Here is a 17,861-nt window from a genome sequence, read left to right as displayed (position 1 = left end):
CATCAGTGAAGACAGATGCCATCAAGTTTAAAAACAAGACATTCTGTGTAAAGTTAGTGGGGTTGGAGCTGTCACTGGATTTGACAGACAACTATCAACATTGCAGGAATACAGCAGCTGGAGGAGCTACCAAATTTAAGGCTTCAGTGTAGAAGCTTGGCAATTCCACAGGGAATGATTTTTGCTTGGTCTCAAGAAAGTTTTAGCAACAACCTGAGATTGGAAAGTTGGAGTGGGGATGAACAAGATTATTCAGGCTGTTCTCAGCAATATATGACAATGCTTACTTTTGAGTGGGGACACTGTCAGGAAAAAGAAAAAATACTTTCAGGATCCTCTGAACCGAGTGGACATGGCTGCCTTTGTGAACGTAATGACTGAAGAGGTGGGCCTGAGCCCATTTATGCAGATGACATCAGTGAGATGATTAAATAGCTCCACAGTAAAAATCTGTGGGAGTGGATAAGACTTGTTTTAAAATTCTGATGGCTGTATATAGTCTTGAAATGTTGGGATTAACATGCTTCTTTTAATGTAGCATGGAAGGCGGGGATACTATGTTAGGAATGTCAACATGGGGCGGTCCTCTCTACTTCCAAAAAGGGGAATATAAGAGTGTTTCAGTTATAGAAGGATCATATTTCTCAGCCATCCTACAAAAACCTTTACCAGGGAGCTGGAAAGGTGTCTTTATTCAATAGATAACCCATATCATACTCAGGGGGAGCAATGCAAGTTATGTCCTAGAGATGGAAGAGTAGATCAGCTCTTTGCCCTTGAACACATAAAGTAGAAGTGATACAAGTTTGCTGCAAGTGTCTATTTTGTGGACTGGAAGAAGGCATATAAACAGATACCCAGGAATAACTTGAGGGAGGAGTTAACAGAAATCAATGTCTAGGTCAGATGCTGTGTGCATTTCAGTCCCTGTATTTGCAAAGCTTAAGCTCTGTCCAAATAATTTTCTGTGTTAATCTGAATAAACTCAAGTTAAGTTTAGGACTCCACCAAAGGAATGACTTGTCTCTTTTCCTCTTCATAATTCTTATGTAGAGGTTAGCAATTTAGAGGCAAAGTAGTTTTCAGTTGTGTAACATGATACTATATGCATGCTTGCTGTACCCAGACATATTATCCTCTTTATGCCAAACAGCTGTGATCGCCAGCATTCATTGAAACAGTTTTCTGCTGATTGAAACATGAGTGAATTTAAATTCTGCCCCTCCAAATTAGAGAATCATAGGTCTGTCCCACAAATGAATAATTTGGATTGCTTTCATATGAGAAGGAGTGAACTAACTGAAGTGGAAAACTTTAAGTGTCAGTAGCATCTTGCATAGGAGTGAGATTAGAAAGAATTAGGTAAATGAGCAATGGATGCTTGGAGAGGTGGTAACAGTCATGACACTGCACTGGACAGTAGTGGTGAAGTATGAGCTAAGTAACACAATTGGCATCTTATTTTACTACTCAGTTGATGCCCTCTTCCTTTGTTCTTAGCTATAGTAATACAAATTGTGGGTGACTGATAAGATAAGACAAGAGATAAAACTAGTGGACATAAGCTCTTTCACGTGGTTACTGGGCTCTCTGTACATAACAGAAAATTAAGCTTGTCAGCCAGAAAGGATTTGAGAGCAGAGATGCTGCTTTTCCAGGGTTCTTCACAGGTGCCCCCACCCCTCAGATAAAGTATAACAGGAAGAGCTTAGTAAGAGGAAACTCCAGGACACAGGTAGGACTTCTAGAAAGGATTATATCTCTTAGCTGCCTCTGAATATAAGAACATGGAAAGCCCACAGCATGGGTTGGAGACTGTTGCTGACAATAGGGAATTTTGACCTGCTTGCTATCACTACAACCATAATCTTGACAAGTGTTTTAGAAAAATAGATGACATACAATAGACAGATAAAAATACTATTTTTATTCATTAGCCTCCATAGTTACCAAAGTAAACTTAAAATCTACTTCCTGGATGTTTACTATTTCCATACTATACAGTATTACCCATATACATATTACAAACAGAAGAGCGTACACACACACACACACACACACACACACACACACACACACACACACACTGCACCTCTAAAGCTCTTAGTGGAAGAATTCTGGAAAGGTCAAAAATAGGGACTTTTTTTTAAATATCGCTCTTAATAAGCTTTGAAAGTTAATACAATAATAGCTTTTTATTGGTATTCATTTTGCAAAAGGTATGAAGTCTGAAACTCAAATGTCTGTCATTATTCACTGAATTCAATCCTCAATGGTTTGTCAGGAAACCTTAAATTTTATGAGGAACAGACTAAAAGTATGTAGCAAAAATCTGAACATTCAGAGAAAAATCTGGAGAGTTAAGTTTCACCCCCCACACACACACACACACACACACACACACACACACACACACACACACACACTAGCAATGAAGGAATTTCTTACTTAATTTTAATTACCTAAATGAATCTGTGGTAGCCCAGGAAATTCTGTTGAAATAGATGAAGTATAGGACAGTAAGCCAGAGTATGTTGTCAGAAGAAGATGACATAATCTCTTATGCAGCTCATAAGCATGTTGCAGGCAGCTTTCTGAAGGGACATAAAAACTTCCCTGTGGGGAGAAAAATACTTATTACCACAAATGTCGTCAGTTCTAAAAGAAAAGAAAACATTCTTAATTGTAAAATAAATTGTGAATTTCAAAGCTATCGCATCATTCCATGCACTTTAAAAAGACAAATACAGATGAAAACTGGTCAATAAGTTCATAAGGTCTGACATTGTGTGCATGTTATTGCTGGTAACAGAGAGATATCATTTGACATTTTCCCTCACACATTTTATGGACTGTGTCTACTTGGATCTTCTTTGCAACAGACGTGTAGTTATGAGATCAAAAGCTGTTACTCCATCACCCCAGCTCCGTGGTACACAGGGATGAAGAGCCAAGTTTGTTTCGTGGTTTGTGCATTAGAATAGCTGGGTAGGGTACTGTAGGAAAATGTGACTCATGCTGATTCACCCGTCCAGGGGATAAAGAAAAGGCTAACCCATCTTGGGTAGGAGAATGTTTATCAAGGTCAACCAAATGTGTCCTATTCAAGCAAAGGCTTACATGATTACAATGGCCAAAGGACCCACTGATATGAGCTTGGTGTTCCAAGACCATGACAGTAGCCCTTCTAGGTGAGTGTGTGAGTATGTGTTGGAGCACCCACACAACTGCTTCTGAGGTTACACAGGTGCTTACATCAGCCAGTTGGGGTAGGGGTTATGGACTTGACCAAAAAAAAAATGATGACTACCTATATGACATATTCTGAGGAAGGGAAGGATTATGATTGGCAGACATTTAAGGAGAAACTGAATAAACAAGTCATTACTTCAACAGTATATCTAGTATACTGCAGGACTGTTGAATGCTTATTTTTGCAACATTAGTATACACTTAGAGCTATCTCTCAATAGAAAGTTTAGATATAGATAAGTCACCATCAATATGTCGTGTATTCACTGAGGACATGGTTAGATCTACATTATCAATGTTTAAAAATAAAAGCTTGGCTGGACCTGATTTAGTACTGGGTTTTTTCATTAGTAGTCTTAAGGATCATCTAATGCAACCACTAATTATGTTATTTAACAGGATGTTTGAAGACAGTCTGATACTGGTGACATGGAAGCCAGTTTATTTTGTGCCATAAAAATGGTGGACATGATAACATTTCTGTTGTCCTATTAGTGTGACTTCCTTACTGGGTGAATGTTCAAAAGGTGCTTGCTAACACTTTTAAACAGCAGTGATAACGATTCAGCCACAGCAGATTTAAATTAATATGGCTTTCCTAAAAAAAACATTCAAATCCAACTACTCTGGAACAATTTTACGATATAGCCAGTATTGCACTTGATTATGGCATCACTGCAGGTATGATACAGTTGGACCTATCAAACCATTTGGTAGCATTTATTATGTCATAATAATAACTTCCTTAATAAGAAAGAACATCTAATCCTTACATTATTGAGTGGATGAGATTATGGAAAAAGGTGTCAATGTGATAAACTGGAAGGTCACTACTGCAACGGGTTAAAGATTTCTTATAGAGTTCCTCAAGGCACGAACAGTGGGCCCTATCATATTTAATTATGTGTTTTCTGTGTTGTATAATAATACCACATGCTGGATGTCTGAATAGGCAGACAGTATTAAAACTGAAGAATTTTTATCCTCTCCATTTGATTTTGTATGATTCAGCTCATATGTGTCAGATGTATTTCACTGGTGAAATAAACATGGCCTACATATCGCCTCATCAAAAAATGGAGGGTTTCAGCACTTGTAGATCAGATTACAAGCTAAACCTGGAAGTTACTACTGTTCAAGAAATGTTTGAATTCTGAGACTTAGGATTACGTGTGAATTCAGATGTATATTTTAAGAACAACGATTGCTTTGTTAAGGCGGAGGCTATGTGCATTAAGGACATATTACTGAAAAATAATTTAGTTTCAGATCAGTGCCATTTCTGGTAAAATTGTTTACCAAATATATGCTATGCCTATTACTGAATATAATTCTTCATATTGCTTTTATTCTAAATGTGATCTATCACTACTAGAAAATGTCCAAGGAATTTTATGAGAATAAAACATAACTATATGAATTTGACTTACTGTGAGTATTTAGAAAAATTTTAAATGTATTCAATAAGTTGCCACCGACCACATGAAGAGTCCTGCCTTTTGCTAAATGGTGAAATAATGGAATCAAGTAAAATGGCTAGAGACAGACACTCAACTTTTCTAATCCCCAAAATATAAAACAGCCTTGAGAGTAAAATGTATAACCCAAGGCATAGCTAGGATTTGGAATAAGTACCTCTTTCACTTTATTGAAGAGGGTATTCGATAACTGGTTTGGAAGTCAAATCTCTTCATGGAAATTGAGCCTGTGTTTTGTCATTCACTGTTATGCAGTATAAACAAACTATGAAACTATGAACTTAAAAAAAAAAACATAAATGAATTTCAATAAAGAGTCATCAGCTGCCATTTGACATTTGTATGTGTCATTACTGTCACACTACTGCAGCTTAAAATCATCGATGAATCAAACAAAAAACATTTTGTGGTTAGTTGAGCAATAATATTATCAGATGACCATAAACACCTTTAAACTACAACAAAGAATTAGTAAAATAGTAGAACATGTTAAAAATACAATGAGAGTCTGCAGTATATTTTAAAAACGTAACACTTCACATTGTACTGAAATATTTCCAGCAGGAAGATTTAATATGTATACTTTTATGAGAAGTAACTAGGAGGCATGGCTTTGCAAAACATGTGGCATTCAAAATATGAAATTATGATTTATGTATTTATTTTTTTGCTCTACTGGGTGCCACTCATTTTTAGACAGACCTAAGAATAAAAAGTCCCACACACTGTTTTTATTTACACTAAAATATATACAATGTAGTCAGAACACAGCTTCAGTTTCAACTACGTGATCGAAATGCACTCAGAAAAAAGAAATACAGTACAGCATGCATATAATGTGCACTTTACACTGACAGAGTATGATTGTGTAAGATAGACAGTATCACTAAATATAACACATTTCATCTACATCTTAATATTCTATATTTGCCGACCATGATGAACATATACCCCCGGATTTACTATTCCTCCGTGCAGGACTAGCTTAGTCCTGCACAGAGGTGACCATTTGGACGGCAGAGCACCATGCATAGTAATGAGGCACGCTGCCTGAGCTCCTAGGCTTACATGGAGCATGTAAGAGTGCAGGGGGCATGTCTGAGAGCAGAACTCTTAGAATATATATTCCCCCGCAATGAAGAACAGCAGAAAAGGGTATGAAATGAGCGAGACTGCGCATAGGTTACTGCATAACCCCCACAACAGTTCCCCTTGTGTACAACAGCAACAGTGTATATAAATAAAATTAAGAAACCCTTTATTTTTTTTTTAATCCAATTAAAGCTAACCATAGGTGCGCAGGTATGCCCATCGCTTAGCTACAGTTAATGCAGCTTAAATGGCTGAAGAGGATAACAAGGAAGATATATGCAAACAAAGCAGCATAGCAATAGTGTAGTGGGCAGAGCATTCTCCTTACAAGTAGGCATTCCCAGTTTGAGACCCACTGCAGCACATTCTATTTCCCATGGCAAAGTATGTTATGAGTAATATTTATGTTGCATAACCCACTAAATAACATCTTTTCATGAACTGGAGTACTGTAGTAAATGAACATGTGAGATGTCAGTGTCATAATGAATAAGGCACTACTAAGCAGGTTTAAGCACAAATAAGCAGTAGTAAGCATATTTAAGCTCTAGTAAGTGGGCTTAAGCCCGTTTGCGTGGTTGTAAGCAATGCCTACACTGCTTAAGCAATTGTAAAGCTAAGCTCTCTGTAAGCAGTTGTAACGGCAGGTTAGCAGTGCTTACCATTGCACAAACCTGCTTACAAATGCTCAAAAGTGCCTTAATCACTCTGTATCCAATGGCCCTTGTTCTTCCCATCAACAAAATAAATAGCCATGCAGGTTTTGAATCCAGGACTCTATATACCATAGTCACAGTAGTTAACCACCAAGCCATCACAGAAGTACAGAAGAATGAGGTATCAGCAAATAAGTCTTCACCATAGTAAAACAAAACTGAACCTGTGAAAGGAATCAGTATACAGTCATATGTTCCATAACCCACTACATAACATAAATATGTGAAATGGAGTACAGCAGTAAGCCCAGAAGTGAGGTGTAATTATAATAGAGTGTCGAAGTCCACAATAAAACACAAGGACCCCATAGAGTGTGCGTACACATTAATCATGGATACCAGGCATACATATAAGATGAACAATGAATACTAACGCAATGCCAAAAAGGAATTATAATGCAAAGTCTAATGTAAGCAATGCTAAGCATTGCACAGGGCAGCTTAGGAGGTGTAAGCAATGTGTAGGGCAGCTAATTCTTTGTGTCCAAACATAGGTAAGCAGGTTTGCCCATAGCTTAGCCTTTTCAAAACTGACCAATCACGGAAAAGTGTGGGAAATCAGCCCTACTTGAACCCAAGAAGAGGGGATACATCTCACAACTGGTTGTAGCTTCCCCTTGTAGGCACTATGGCAGTACGGGGAGAAGGTGTGCACTTTCGGGAGCAGCACTGGCGCATCCAGGAGTCCAAGGTCATGGCAGGACTCCTTGTCAAAGCCCATGATCAGAGACTGGTGCAGGGCCAGTACCAGGGCTCCCAATATAAGGTGGAGGCTGGAATCATCTCGCTCGTGACCTCACCAGTGCCACTGGCATACCCTGAACTGTTGGGCAGGTCAGGTACCACTATGCCGACCTGAAGCGGTATAAGGGGGACCTCTTGGAGGAGTGGCTCCAAGAGGCTAGAGCGGCAAGGGACATTCCAGTCATGTGTAAGTATCACCTCAGTATGTGTGTGATAATTACAAGCTCAGGTATATCATGGATATGTATGGCTAAATATTCCTCTAACATCCTCCACAGCTGCAATGGAGTGGGCCACGAACCATGAGGCCCACATCAGTCACCTGGCAAGTTTGCGACGTGAGGCAGGTCAGCAATACTCATGCATTTACTGTCATAGGAAATAAAACTAAAAGTAGTAGTAAATTAATTGCCTGTATAAAACATGTATTGTTCAAGGCAAGTACTGCATACACTAGAGAATATCGCAGGAAGAGTCTCATATTATTTGTATGTCAATACAATTGTAATAGCCTGACAAAACAGGTCTAACTGCTGGACTGCATGTGTATATTCTGGTATCATATGGTAATGTAGATTTGCAATCATGTAATAGTACTGTTGTAGTAAGCACTGTGTTACCCACAACATGCACCATAAACTGAATGTGTAGGAATGCCTGTATATGACAGTTGTAATCCCCAGAGGCCATTTAGTACAATGGAGAGACACATAGACAGTAAACAAGGAAAATGCAGACAACCAAAACTGAATAGCACATGCAACTGCGATGTGAACCATTTTTTTTAGCACACACAGCCATGGTTTGAATCCTGCCAGTGGTAGTAGTCTGCATACAGAATCATACCCCACAACTGTACAGATATGTCCAGAATGTCCAGTAAAGTGGCCCATATCTGTTGCCTATCAACCTGTCCCCCTGAGAAATCAGTGGGATGATCCCAGATGTATTGGCAGCAAACAGGAAATACAACTGATTGACACACATTTGTGAGACCAAAACTGGCACACTAGCAACTCCCCAATACATTATGTGAATAAGAAGCCACGTATGTCCCATTTACACCCCAACTTGTCAAGCTGTGGTCAGAGTGTGTACAGTAACAGAATGAGATGTATGTGCATAATAGTAATGTGGAATCTGGTATGGTGTGTGGGAACATTCAGGTAGTGCTAATAAACATTCCTCCCACAGGTCTGTCAGATACCAACACTGTGCCCAGAAATACAAGAATGATATGCAGTTGCTCTGAATAATGAGGTATTACACATCACTGTCGCCCTCACTGTCCTGCAACATATAACTGTCTAGGAAATCTGTATAAGAGTGTTGTAATACAAGGTCAGAATGCAAAAGCACAGGGGATTAATAAGACAGAAAGCAGATAGGAGATATACAGCAATATCTGTATAGCAGACACAATTGTGATGGACAGTGTTTAAGTCGTAGCAGACACAGCCATGGTCTGAATCCTGGGAGTGGAATAGGGCTGCATACAGAATCATACCCCACAGCTGTATAGATGAGGCCGGAATGTCCAGTATATGTGCCCATATCTGCTGCTTGTCCCCCTGGTAAGTCTGTGGGATGATCACAGGTGTTTAGCCAGCAAACAGGGAATACAAGTGATTGTCAAACATCTATGAGAACACACATGTCACTGTGTGACACTGTAGCAACCCCCAAAACTGTTAGGAGAGTAATATTTCAAGTATGTCCTATCTACACTCCCATGTTGTCAAGCTGTGACCAGAGTGTGTACATTAACAGGAGTGAGATGTATGTCCATAATACTAATGTGTAATCCAGAACTTTGTGTGGCAACAGTCAGGTAGTGCTAACAAACATTGCTCCCACAGGTACTTTGGATATGAACACTGTGCTGAGGAATACAGACCATTATAACCTGTACTGGTACTGTTCACTCTGGTATTGTAGGTAATTGTGAGTGTTGTAGTTTTTCTGAATAATAAAGTATCACTGGTCACTGTCACCCACACTGTGCTACATAATATAACTGTGTAGGAAAGCATGTATATGTGTGTATCAGGTCACTAAAGGTGGAAGACGGCAATAATCTAGATATGTCCCGGCACACCAGCATGTGGTCAACACATGGCCAGAGTCTGTGCAGAAAGAGTAGGATAGCTATGTGCAAAATATTAACCTGGAATCCGGGAGTATGTGAAGAAACAGTTATTAGTGTTAACAAACAGTCCCTCCACAGGTATACCAGGTAAGAGGTGTACTGCAGGAAAAACTGGTTCATGTTTAACGATGACGACAGCCATATCACTGTCCAAACTAAGGCTATAGGGTAGTGTAGTAAGACTTGTAAGGTACAAATAACAGCACTGGCTAGGAAAGTAATGTGGGCTACAGCAATATACTAGTTGACATCTTTCTCTCCCCCCCCACCATAATTCCAACAATAATCAACATACCCACCCCAACTGGTATGTAATGACTCTGATAATGTCCAATTGTTTGATAAATATTTTAATGGTTCCCATGCATGTGCTATATTGAATTATTCCAACACTGGTGGCATGGTGCCATCAATGTACCTGCCTTCTGTTCTTATTACCACTGTGGTCCCACATATGTATGTGCTCTGTTTGCCATGCAACTGTTCCATATCTGGTGTCTGGGTTAATGGGAATATCTATGCATGCTGTTATACATAATCCTGGAATGTGTAGACTATTACTAACCCACATATGATGATGAAATCTAAACACTATAGCCCGCTTGGGAAGGCCGGTCCCAGCGGACCCACCTGCCCCACCTCAGCTGGCTGTGGCACCGGGACCTCCCTGTCCATTGGTCCTGCACCACCTTCGGGTGGAACCGCCTCAGGGGATGGGGCTCACCTCCCCCGGGAGTGGGAACGGACAGGCACTTGTCACCCATCTCCAGGTCGGGGCTGTAGTGCGTAGAGAGATCAACCAGCAGTTTGGTGATCTTCTATGCCAGCTTGAGGGCCATGTGTCACGATTAGAGAGTCAGCCTGGCTCTGCGACTCAGCCCCCAGCACAGCCACCTTCGGGCCTGTGAAGATGCAGTGGTGACTGCCCATGGGTGGGGATCTCAGTCCCACTGTTACCACTAGGGGGCTTGTGGGTTTCCGATATCCCAACACCCCTCCCCATCAAGGTGTTTACCCCCCACATGTGTCATATACCGCCCCTGTATGCATCTTGTTTGTCTTATCTGTTAAATTGCCCAACCTACCTCCCCAAATATACCTACTACCCCTCCCCAACATTAAACTCTCACCCGAAAAAAACAAAAAGGGCAATCTGTTCCCACAAAAAATCTTGCCCCATACATAGCTGTCCATTTTGCACACATGTCCACTGGACACATAATCTGGTCTAATTGGCATCTCAACGTATTACTGTTATCCTCACCCAATCCCAGGGGTTTCAGTGTCCAAGACTACCTCCAAATTCAGTGTATATGCACAGATGTTGCTATAGAAGAAATGGGCAGCTATGGACCTTCTCTATACCCTTCCTGCATATACCTGGCTATTTTCCCTACTGTCTTTCCCTCTTTGTGCCCCTTTTTTCACCACTTTCCTATCAACCCCTTTTTCTTTTCTTTTAAGGAAATTAGCATAGGGGTAAGTGTGAGTAAACACTTTTAAGCTGCAGTAAGTGGGTTTAAGCCTGTTTACATGGGGATAAGCAATGCCTACACAGGTTAAGCAAGTCAGAAGCTAACAGAGTATAATAAACTGTAACCGGAAGTTAGCAGTGCTTACCTCCATGCAAACCCACACAAATCCGCTTACAACTACTTTAAAGTGCCTTAATCACTCTGTATCCATCGGCCCGTGTTCTGCCCAGAAACCAAATAAACAGCCTCTGCAAGGCTTGAGCCTAGGACCCTGCACACCATAGCCAAAGTGATTTTCCACTAAGCCATGTCAGATATACATAACCCTGATGTTTTCAAAAAGATATGATCCAGCACAGTTATTCAACAGTACAGAGAATGTATTCCAGCATTTAGATGTATGTGTGTGTGTAAATATATTAATATCTATACAGATACAACATATCTATATATGTATATCTATATATATATATATATATATATATATATATATATATATATATATATATATATATATATATATATATATATAAACGGGTTCCATACACTAGATCGAATTTTCACTAATTCGAAATAGTGCATGGAATGCTCACTGAAGCAAAAGTGCACTTAATCGAAAGTGCACTTACGCAAAGTTCAGTACAATGAACGGGTGTTGTACTGAACTTCCATGCAATACTCATGGACCTTAGGGTTAGGGCATGGGTCATAGTAAGGGGATAACCCATAGGGCTATCCCCTTACCATGACCTGTGCCCTAACCCTAAGGTCCATGATGACTGCAGTGCAGTGCAGGACATAGCAATGTCCTCCACTATGGTGCGTTAGTCACGAACCTTAGGGTTAGGGCATGGGTTAGGGTGAGGGGTTAGCTTTACTAACTATCCCTTGCCCTAACCCTAAGGTCCGTGACTATCGCACCATAGTGGAGGACATAGCTTGTTATTTATGTCCTCCACTGTGCTGCGGTGTTTTCGGTGAAGTGCACTTATGCAAAATGTCACTTTCGTTAAAGTGAACTTTCGCAGAAGTGAGGCTTCCTATTACAAGTTTGAAGTAGTGAACTTTCGTTCTTGTAATAGGAATACATATGAACATATATACATACAAATGCCTACATCTAGAGAAATGTATGTCTACATCTATTTGTCTAAATATATATGACAGGTTATATATATGTCAGCAGATATATGTATAGGTATATACAGACATACATCCGTAGATAACAATGGGGAAATAACAAATGCATATATGTCTACATGCAATGTTAATGAGGTTGAGAGGGCCCAAATAATATAAGTATTGTAAAAATAGGTATACCCCTCAACAGCCAAACATCTCCCCCCTGCAATACACTACCATGTGTTGCAGATCCCATAACCAGGATCAGACACCGCATGGGCATCCCTAGGAGACATATACACAGACACATATATGCAGATACAGATTACCACCTTACCAACTGGAGACTGTATGAGCCACCCATACAAACGACATTCATTGCCTGCAACATGTACCCATAGAGATATCAAAGGCTATAACACCACCCACAGGTGTGCATAAATGGGGAAGCTTTATTTGTGTCCTATTACAGTTGTATATGTCATGTCATATAGCTGTTTAGACAGGGACATCCATATAAACTGAGTATTGCAACTGTGAATCAGGTATAGTAATACAGTATTCTGGAAATGTGAACAAATGTTGCTGTCCAGGCAAAGGCCATCAAGTAGTACAATAGTAAAGACAGACTGGGCCACAGGATACCAAACAATCAACGGTAAGTAATGCAGGTGTATAGTACAGCATCCTCTAACTACACTCTGTAAACAATCCCTAGGGTGTAAAGACCTCAGTTGACACACTGGGATGTAACTGTTACATAACAAGGCACAACTGACACCATCACAAACACACTAACAAACAGAACAGTCTGTATGGCATAGCAGGCTCTACACGCATGCCACGGCACAGAGTAACATACACCTGTGTGTAAGTGCATCACCACAACCAATGTGAACACAGCCACAGCTACATATGGCATGCTAGCGTATTATTACAGTATATGGACTATCTGTTCAACACCAACCTCATATGTGCCACCCACACACTAACCCACATATACTGGGCCACTACACAGTGTGGTCCGCTGCCTGTCTGTGGTATGGGACATGTGCATGTATGGCCCTACAAACATGTAAGCTAATAGGGTAACATACAGTGGAGCAACATGTAACATCAGATAGAACAGAAACAAGAACAATGACATCTACCACAGTCTGTACACAGGCCAAGGTACATATTAACAAAACACACACTGCCGACAATCACCATAAGTACACAGACCTCAGTACTGTACACACAACCACAGAATTTCCAGGTTATGCCATCAAATATAACCCCTACTATACATTACATGTGTAGCAGTCTGATATCTCACTGGGTTGTTACCAGATATGATGTCACTAATTATGGTGCACAGTACATATGCAGCCCTTACTGCAAGACATATGTACAAAGGTTGTCAGGGTTGTGGCTGGAGGTACATACACAGAGCCAATATTGACATGTTGCTGTGATAACCTCATACATTTACTGTTGTAACAGGGTTTGTTGCACCATATGTCCTATGACGGATTTGAAGTCACTAACTCTCACGGCTGTCACCATCTCCAGACTGCAATCCTCACGCTACCTTCTGCAGTTCAGATACAAGTGCTCAATGGGTAACACCTGAAACAAAAGGCACCACACACTGGCCAGTCTGCAGATGGCCCTACAGATGGGTGTTCCCTCAGTAACATAGCACTGACATGGCAGATATGTAAACATGTAGGATAGCCATATCCACACACATCCTGTTAAACCAACATTACTCCAAATGCAGTATAGCAGCACTTACAGTCTGTAGTCAGGTCAAGCACATTTCCCTCCTATGTATTGGCCTGTCTCCACAGTGTATGTTGTTAGAGGTACACCCCAATCCATCTGAGATGCTGTTTGCCAAACAACAGATCGAGTTCCTGCTCACAGTGAATGAAAGGCCGAACCAAAACATTATGTTCCTAGATATTGGTGTGTGTTTCCATGCAATTGGCTATGGGACTGTTACCACAGCTGTTCCACATGCAATCAGCTAGAGGAGGGCTGCAATTCATGCAGAGACCATTAGCTGATCCTGATCATCACTTAAAATACACATGCTGCTGCGTAAGCAAAGCAGGTGTAAGTCTAAACATCCACCAGAGAGGCAGTAAGAAAGGTGACAGAGGCACAGAAAAGCCAGGGAGGGGTGGGAGAGTAAAATGTATGCATATTTGCGTCACACACCTGCAAGTACAGGGTATCAAACCCCCCACCACTATGCAGTGCTATCACATGTCTATGAAGTTACTGGATGCACCCTCAGAATGTATATGTGATGGTTAGTGACATCTGCAACAGGGATATGGTAGCTATGTGGCAGATGTAGTACCCGTGCCTGCCCGCATGAACAGGTGTCAGTGTCAACACAGCCACACTCTCACAGGGATGCACACACATTGCCACACTTGGCAGGGCCAGGAATATAACTCATCACTAGTGGGATTGCCACAATACAGTACTGTGCAGGTATCACATGCACCACAGATGCCATACGGAGGTTATATGTGCAAAGGGTATGTGGAGGTGTCTGACATCAGACAGCATGCTTCAGTATGCCAATGGGGGTTGTAGTGAGTGTGAATGTGGTCACACGCATCATACACCACCCACACAGACACAGATGCCAGTACTGACATGCATGTGTGCACTGCTTCACGGGTGTGTTGTGGTTGATGGTGCCAGATGGCTATACAAGGCTAGGTGATAGGCATACCTTGGCATCAGGCCATATGACAATGGTCTGCATTGTGGCTCAGGACTGTAGTGTCTGGAGTTGCCCACACAGGTGGGTACTGTATTCATCATCCAGTCACCTGGGTGACTATTGCGTGTGGTCAACTCTATGCATTGCTTGCCATGTATGTGTTCCTTAGTCCATGATATGGACAGTGTCTGGGATGTGCACACCTCCCACATGTATGCACAGTAACATGTGGAACTGTACCTGGGGTGTCTGGCCTATGTTGTGTACACTGATCATTATCATCAGATGTGCCAGTCCTGGCCTCATGTGGCGGGAACTATTCATGGACAGCGGGTTGGCCCTGCACCTACATTGATAGCATGATACCAGTATTCCCTGGTGTCAGTGGCATCTGTCCATACAGGACTTGTGTTTCAGGTATGTTATGTCCTTTGTGGGTCACATTTGATGACAACACAGTTGTTGCAGGTGTCCAGTGGGGAACATCAGGGAGGTGCACTGTCAGCATGTACATGCCTATTGGACAGATGGACAGGGTGCCATGCCCTCTACAGCCCACTGAAATCACACCATGGTTGCTATCAGGGGGCAATATGCAGGGTACTACCAACATAGCAGCTGTTGCCTAGGCAAATGTGTGTGTGTGTGTGTGTGTGTGTGTGTGTGTGTGTGTGTGTGTGTATATGAGACAAGGGTTGAGAGTGTACCCTGGGTAATACAAGGCTTGCTAACATTGTTCAGCTGGCACTGATGTCACATTTAGGGGTATGGATTTGCACCCCAGCCTCTTGGCTATTTCACATCTGCTATCCCTGTATGGTGGACATTGTGATATATACTTGGCCCACCATATAAGAAGTTTGCAAAACCTGCTCCACATTGAGTCCAGTTGTTAGACACTCACAACCACCACCACACAGGATACAAATGACAAACACACACCTGTCATGTCTGGGATTAGAACTCCTACCTAACTAGTATATGACACTATAGCACTACACCGTTATAGGATGTGCCACAGAGATTATTGGAGCTCTCCTTCCCCAAATCTGTATTTCACAGTGAATGACATCAGCAGGATTGCCTAAGTAGGGCATTTGAATTGTAGTGGGTGTGACTAGCCTAAAATTCATTCCTCCCTACACAAACATAGAAACACACACAAAACATCCACCAGTGCCATGTGTGGGGATGGAACCACTACCAGAGTTCTATATCACACTACAGCATGATGCTGTTATAGGATGCACCACAGACATTACTGGAGCTCTCCTTCCCCAAAGGTATATTTCACAGTGAATGACATCAGCAGGCTTGCCAAACTGAATTGTAGTGAGTGTGACTAGCCTAACTACACAGTTATAGGACATGCTATGGAGATTACTAGGCTACAACCTTCCCAGAGGTGCATTTCTAGGTGGATGGCATTAGTAGCCTTGCCAAAGTAGAGCATTTGAATTGTAGGGAGTGTGACTACCCTAAAAAGCATTGCTCTCTACACAGACAGACAGACACACAAACACACACACACACACACACACACACACACACACACACATACACACACACACACACACACACACACACACACACACACACACACACACACACACACAGTTGCCATGTCTGGGATTGGAACTCCTACCTAACTAGTTTATCACACTACAGCAGTATGCAGTTATGGGATGCACCACAGAGATTACTGGGCTACAACTCTCCCAAAGGTGTATTTCACAGTGGATGACCTCAGCAGGCTTGTCATAGTAGGGCTATGGGGAGGGCAGTGTGTGTGCATGGGCCATAACCCATTCATCTATATGTTGACACACCACATGCAGGCACACACAGGGTCATATTTTACAGGTACATGTATACAGCTGCTAGATGACTACTTCCTTGTACAGTCAAGTTGCACAGCTAGCATGTGCACCACATAGTATGTAATGCTGACAAATACCGGTGGCTAGTATCTACAGTGAGTGACATCTGAACCTCGTGTGGTTGTGACCCTTTGGCTGTTAGCTGGGTGGGACAGGCCTACATGGCTCCTTGTCACAGTCACCCTCTTCCACACATCTATGTACATCTACCTTTGACATATTATACTGTGTTGTCCTTAGATATATGTCTGTATTCCTGTCCGCTGTGTGTGCAAAGCATGTGTGGTTCATACTGAGGAGTGTCTGCACTAACATCTGCAACTGCCAGATATGTCTGGTCCACTGGTGTTTGCAGACATGGCCTTCATGTGTTAAAGTGTGTGAGCATGCCCAGTATGACTTTCAGTATGTTGTTGACTGACCTTGCCTTAATTTCTCTGTGTGTGTGAGCATGCCCAGTATGACTGTCTGTATTGAATGTGTGGTAGTCTGTCCTGCAGTGCTGACCTATGTGTTGTACACCTACAGGTAGCATACTGTTTCTGCAGGGTATCCGTCGATCATTTGGCATTGACTGCTACTACATTCTACATTGGATGGGGGGGGCACACCTGACTATTTCTACATTTCTTCACAGGATTGGGTGGGGCACACCTGACTGTTACTACATTTCTTTATACGATGGGGGGGACGCCTGACTATTTCTACATGTATACACTGGATTTGGGGGGCACACCTGACTGTTACTACATGTCTACATAGGATGGGGGGGCACACCTGACACTTGTACACATTTGCTATGACTGTACTGGTATGTCAGGTACTCAATTTAATTCTGTAGTCTTACCTATCATGCTGACTAGCGGCATACCAGTGTACTACAGATCTTAGGTTTTATTTACCTAAATATTACTTTCTGACTTCCTACCCTTTAGAACTGATGTCCCACTGCCTGACCTGCTGTAGTCTATCTGTGTAGGCCTTGGCGGGGGTGGTTACCCATAGGCCTCATTCAGAGGCCATAGTACAGCCTTTGTTTGTGTTTGTCTATACCTGTCCTGCTGGCTGTGACTGTTGTTGGGTATGTGAACCCCCTGACTGGCATGTGTGAGTCACTTACCTTGCTGTTGTCCCAGTATTGAGAGTGGTGATGGAGGGCTGCCTATGTCGGATGCACATAGTACACTTCCTACACATGGTTGAGCACAGGCAGTGTAATGTTTGG

At 41.8% G+C, this 17,861-nt stretch overlaps 1 protein-coding gene across 1 annotated transcript in view; it reads right to left on the bottom strand.

The window, feature by feature from the left end:
* FAM135B (family with sequence similarity 135 member B) overlaps window positions 1-17,861 on the bottom strand; it is a 2,319,882-nt gene that overhangs the window by 882,200 nt on the left and 1,419,821 nt on the right. The window contains exon 7 of the mRNA XM_044067284.1: window positions 2,463-2,616. Coding sequence (XP_043923219.1) covers window positions 2,463-2,616 — 154 coding nt within the window. The remainder of the gene's footprint in view (window positions 1-2,462; window positions 2,617-17,861) is intronic.

The sequence above is a fragment of the Protopterus annectens genome, chromosome 3.part1, assembly GCF_019279795.1.
Source record: "Protopterus annectens isolate FY-2018-M chromosome 3.part1, PAN1.0, whole genome shotgun sequence".
In the NCBI taxonomy this organism is placed as follows: domain Eukaryota; kingdom Metazoa; phylum Chordata; order Ceratodontiformes; family Protopteridae; genus Protopterus; species Protopterus annectens.
The sequence above is the reverse complement of the archived record's forward strand: the minus strand, read 5'-3'. Positions and strand labels throughout refer to the sequence as shown.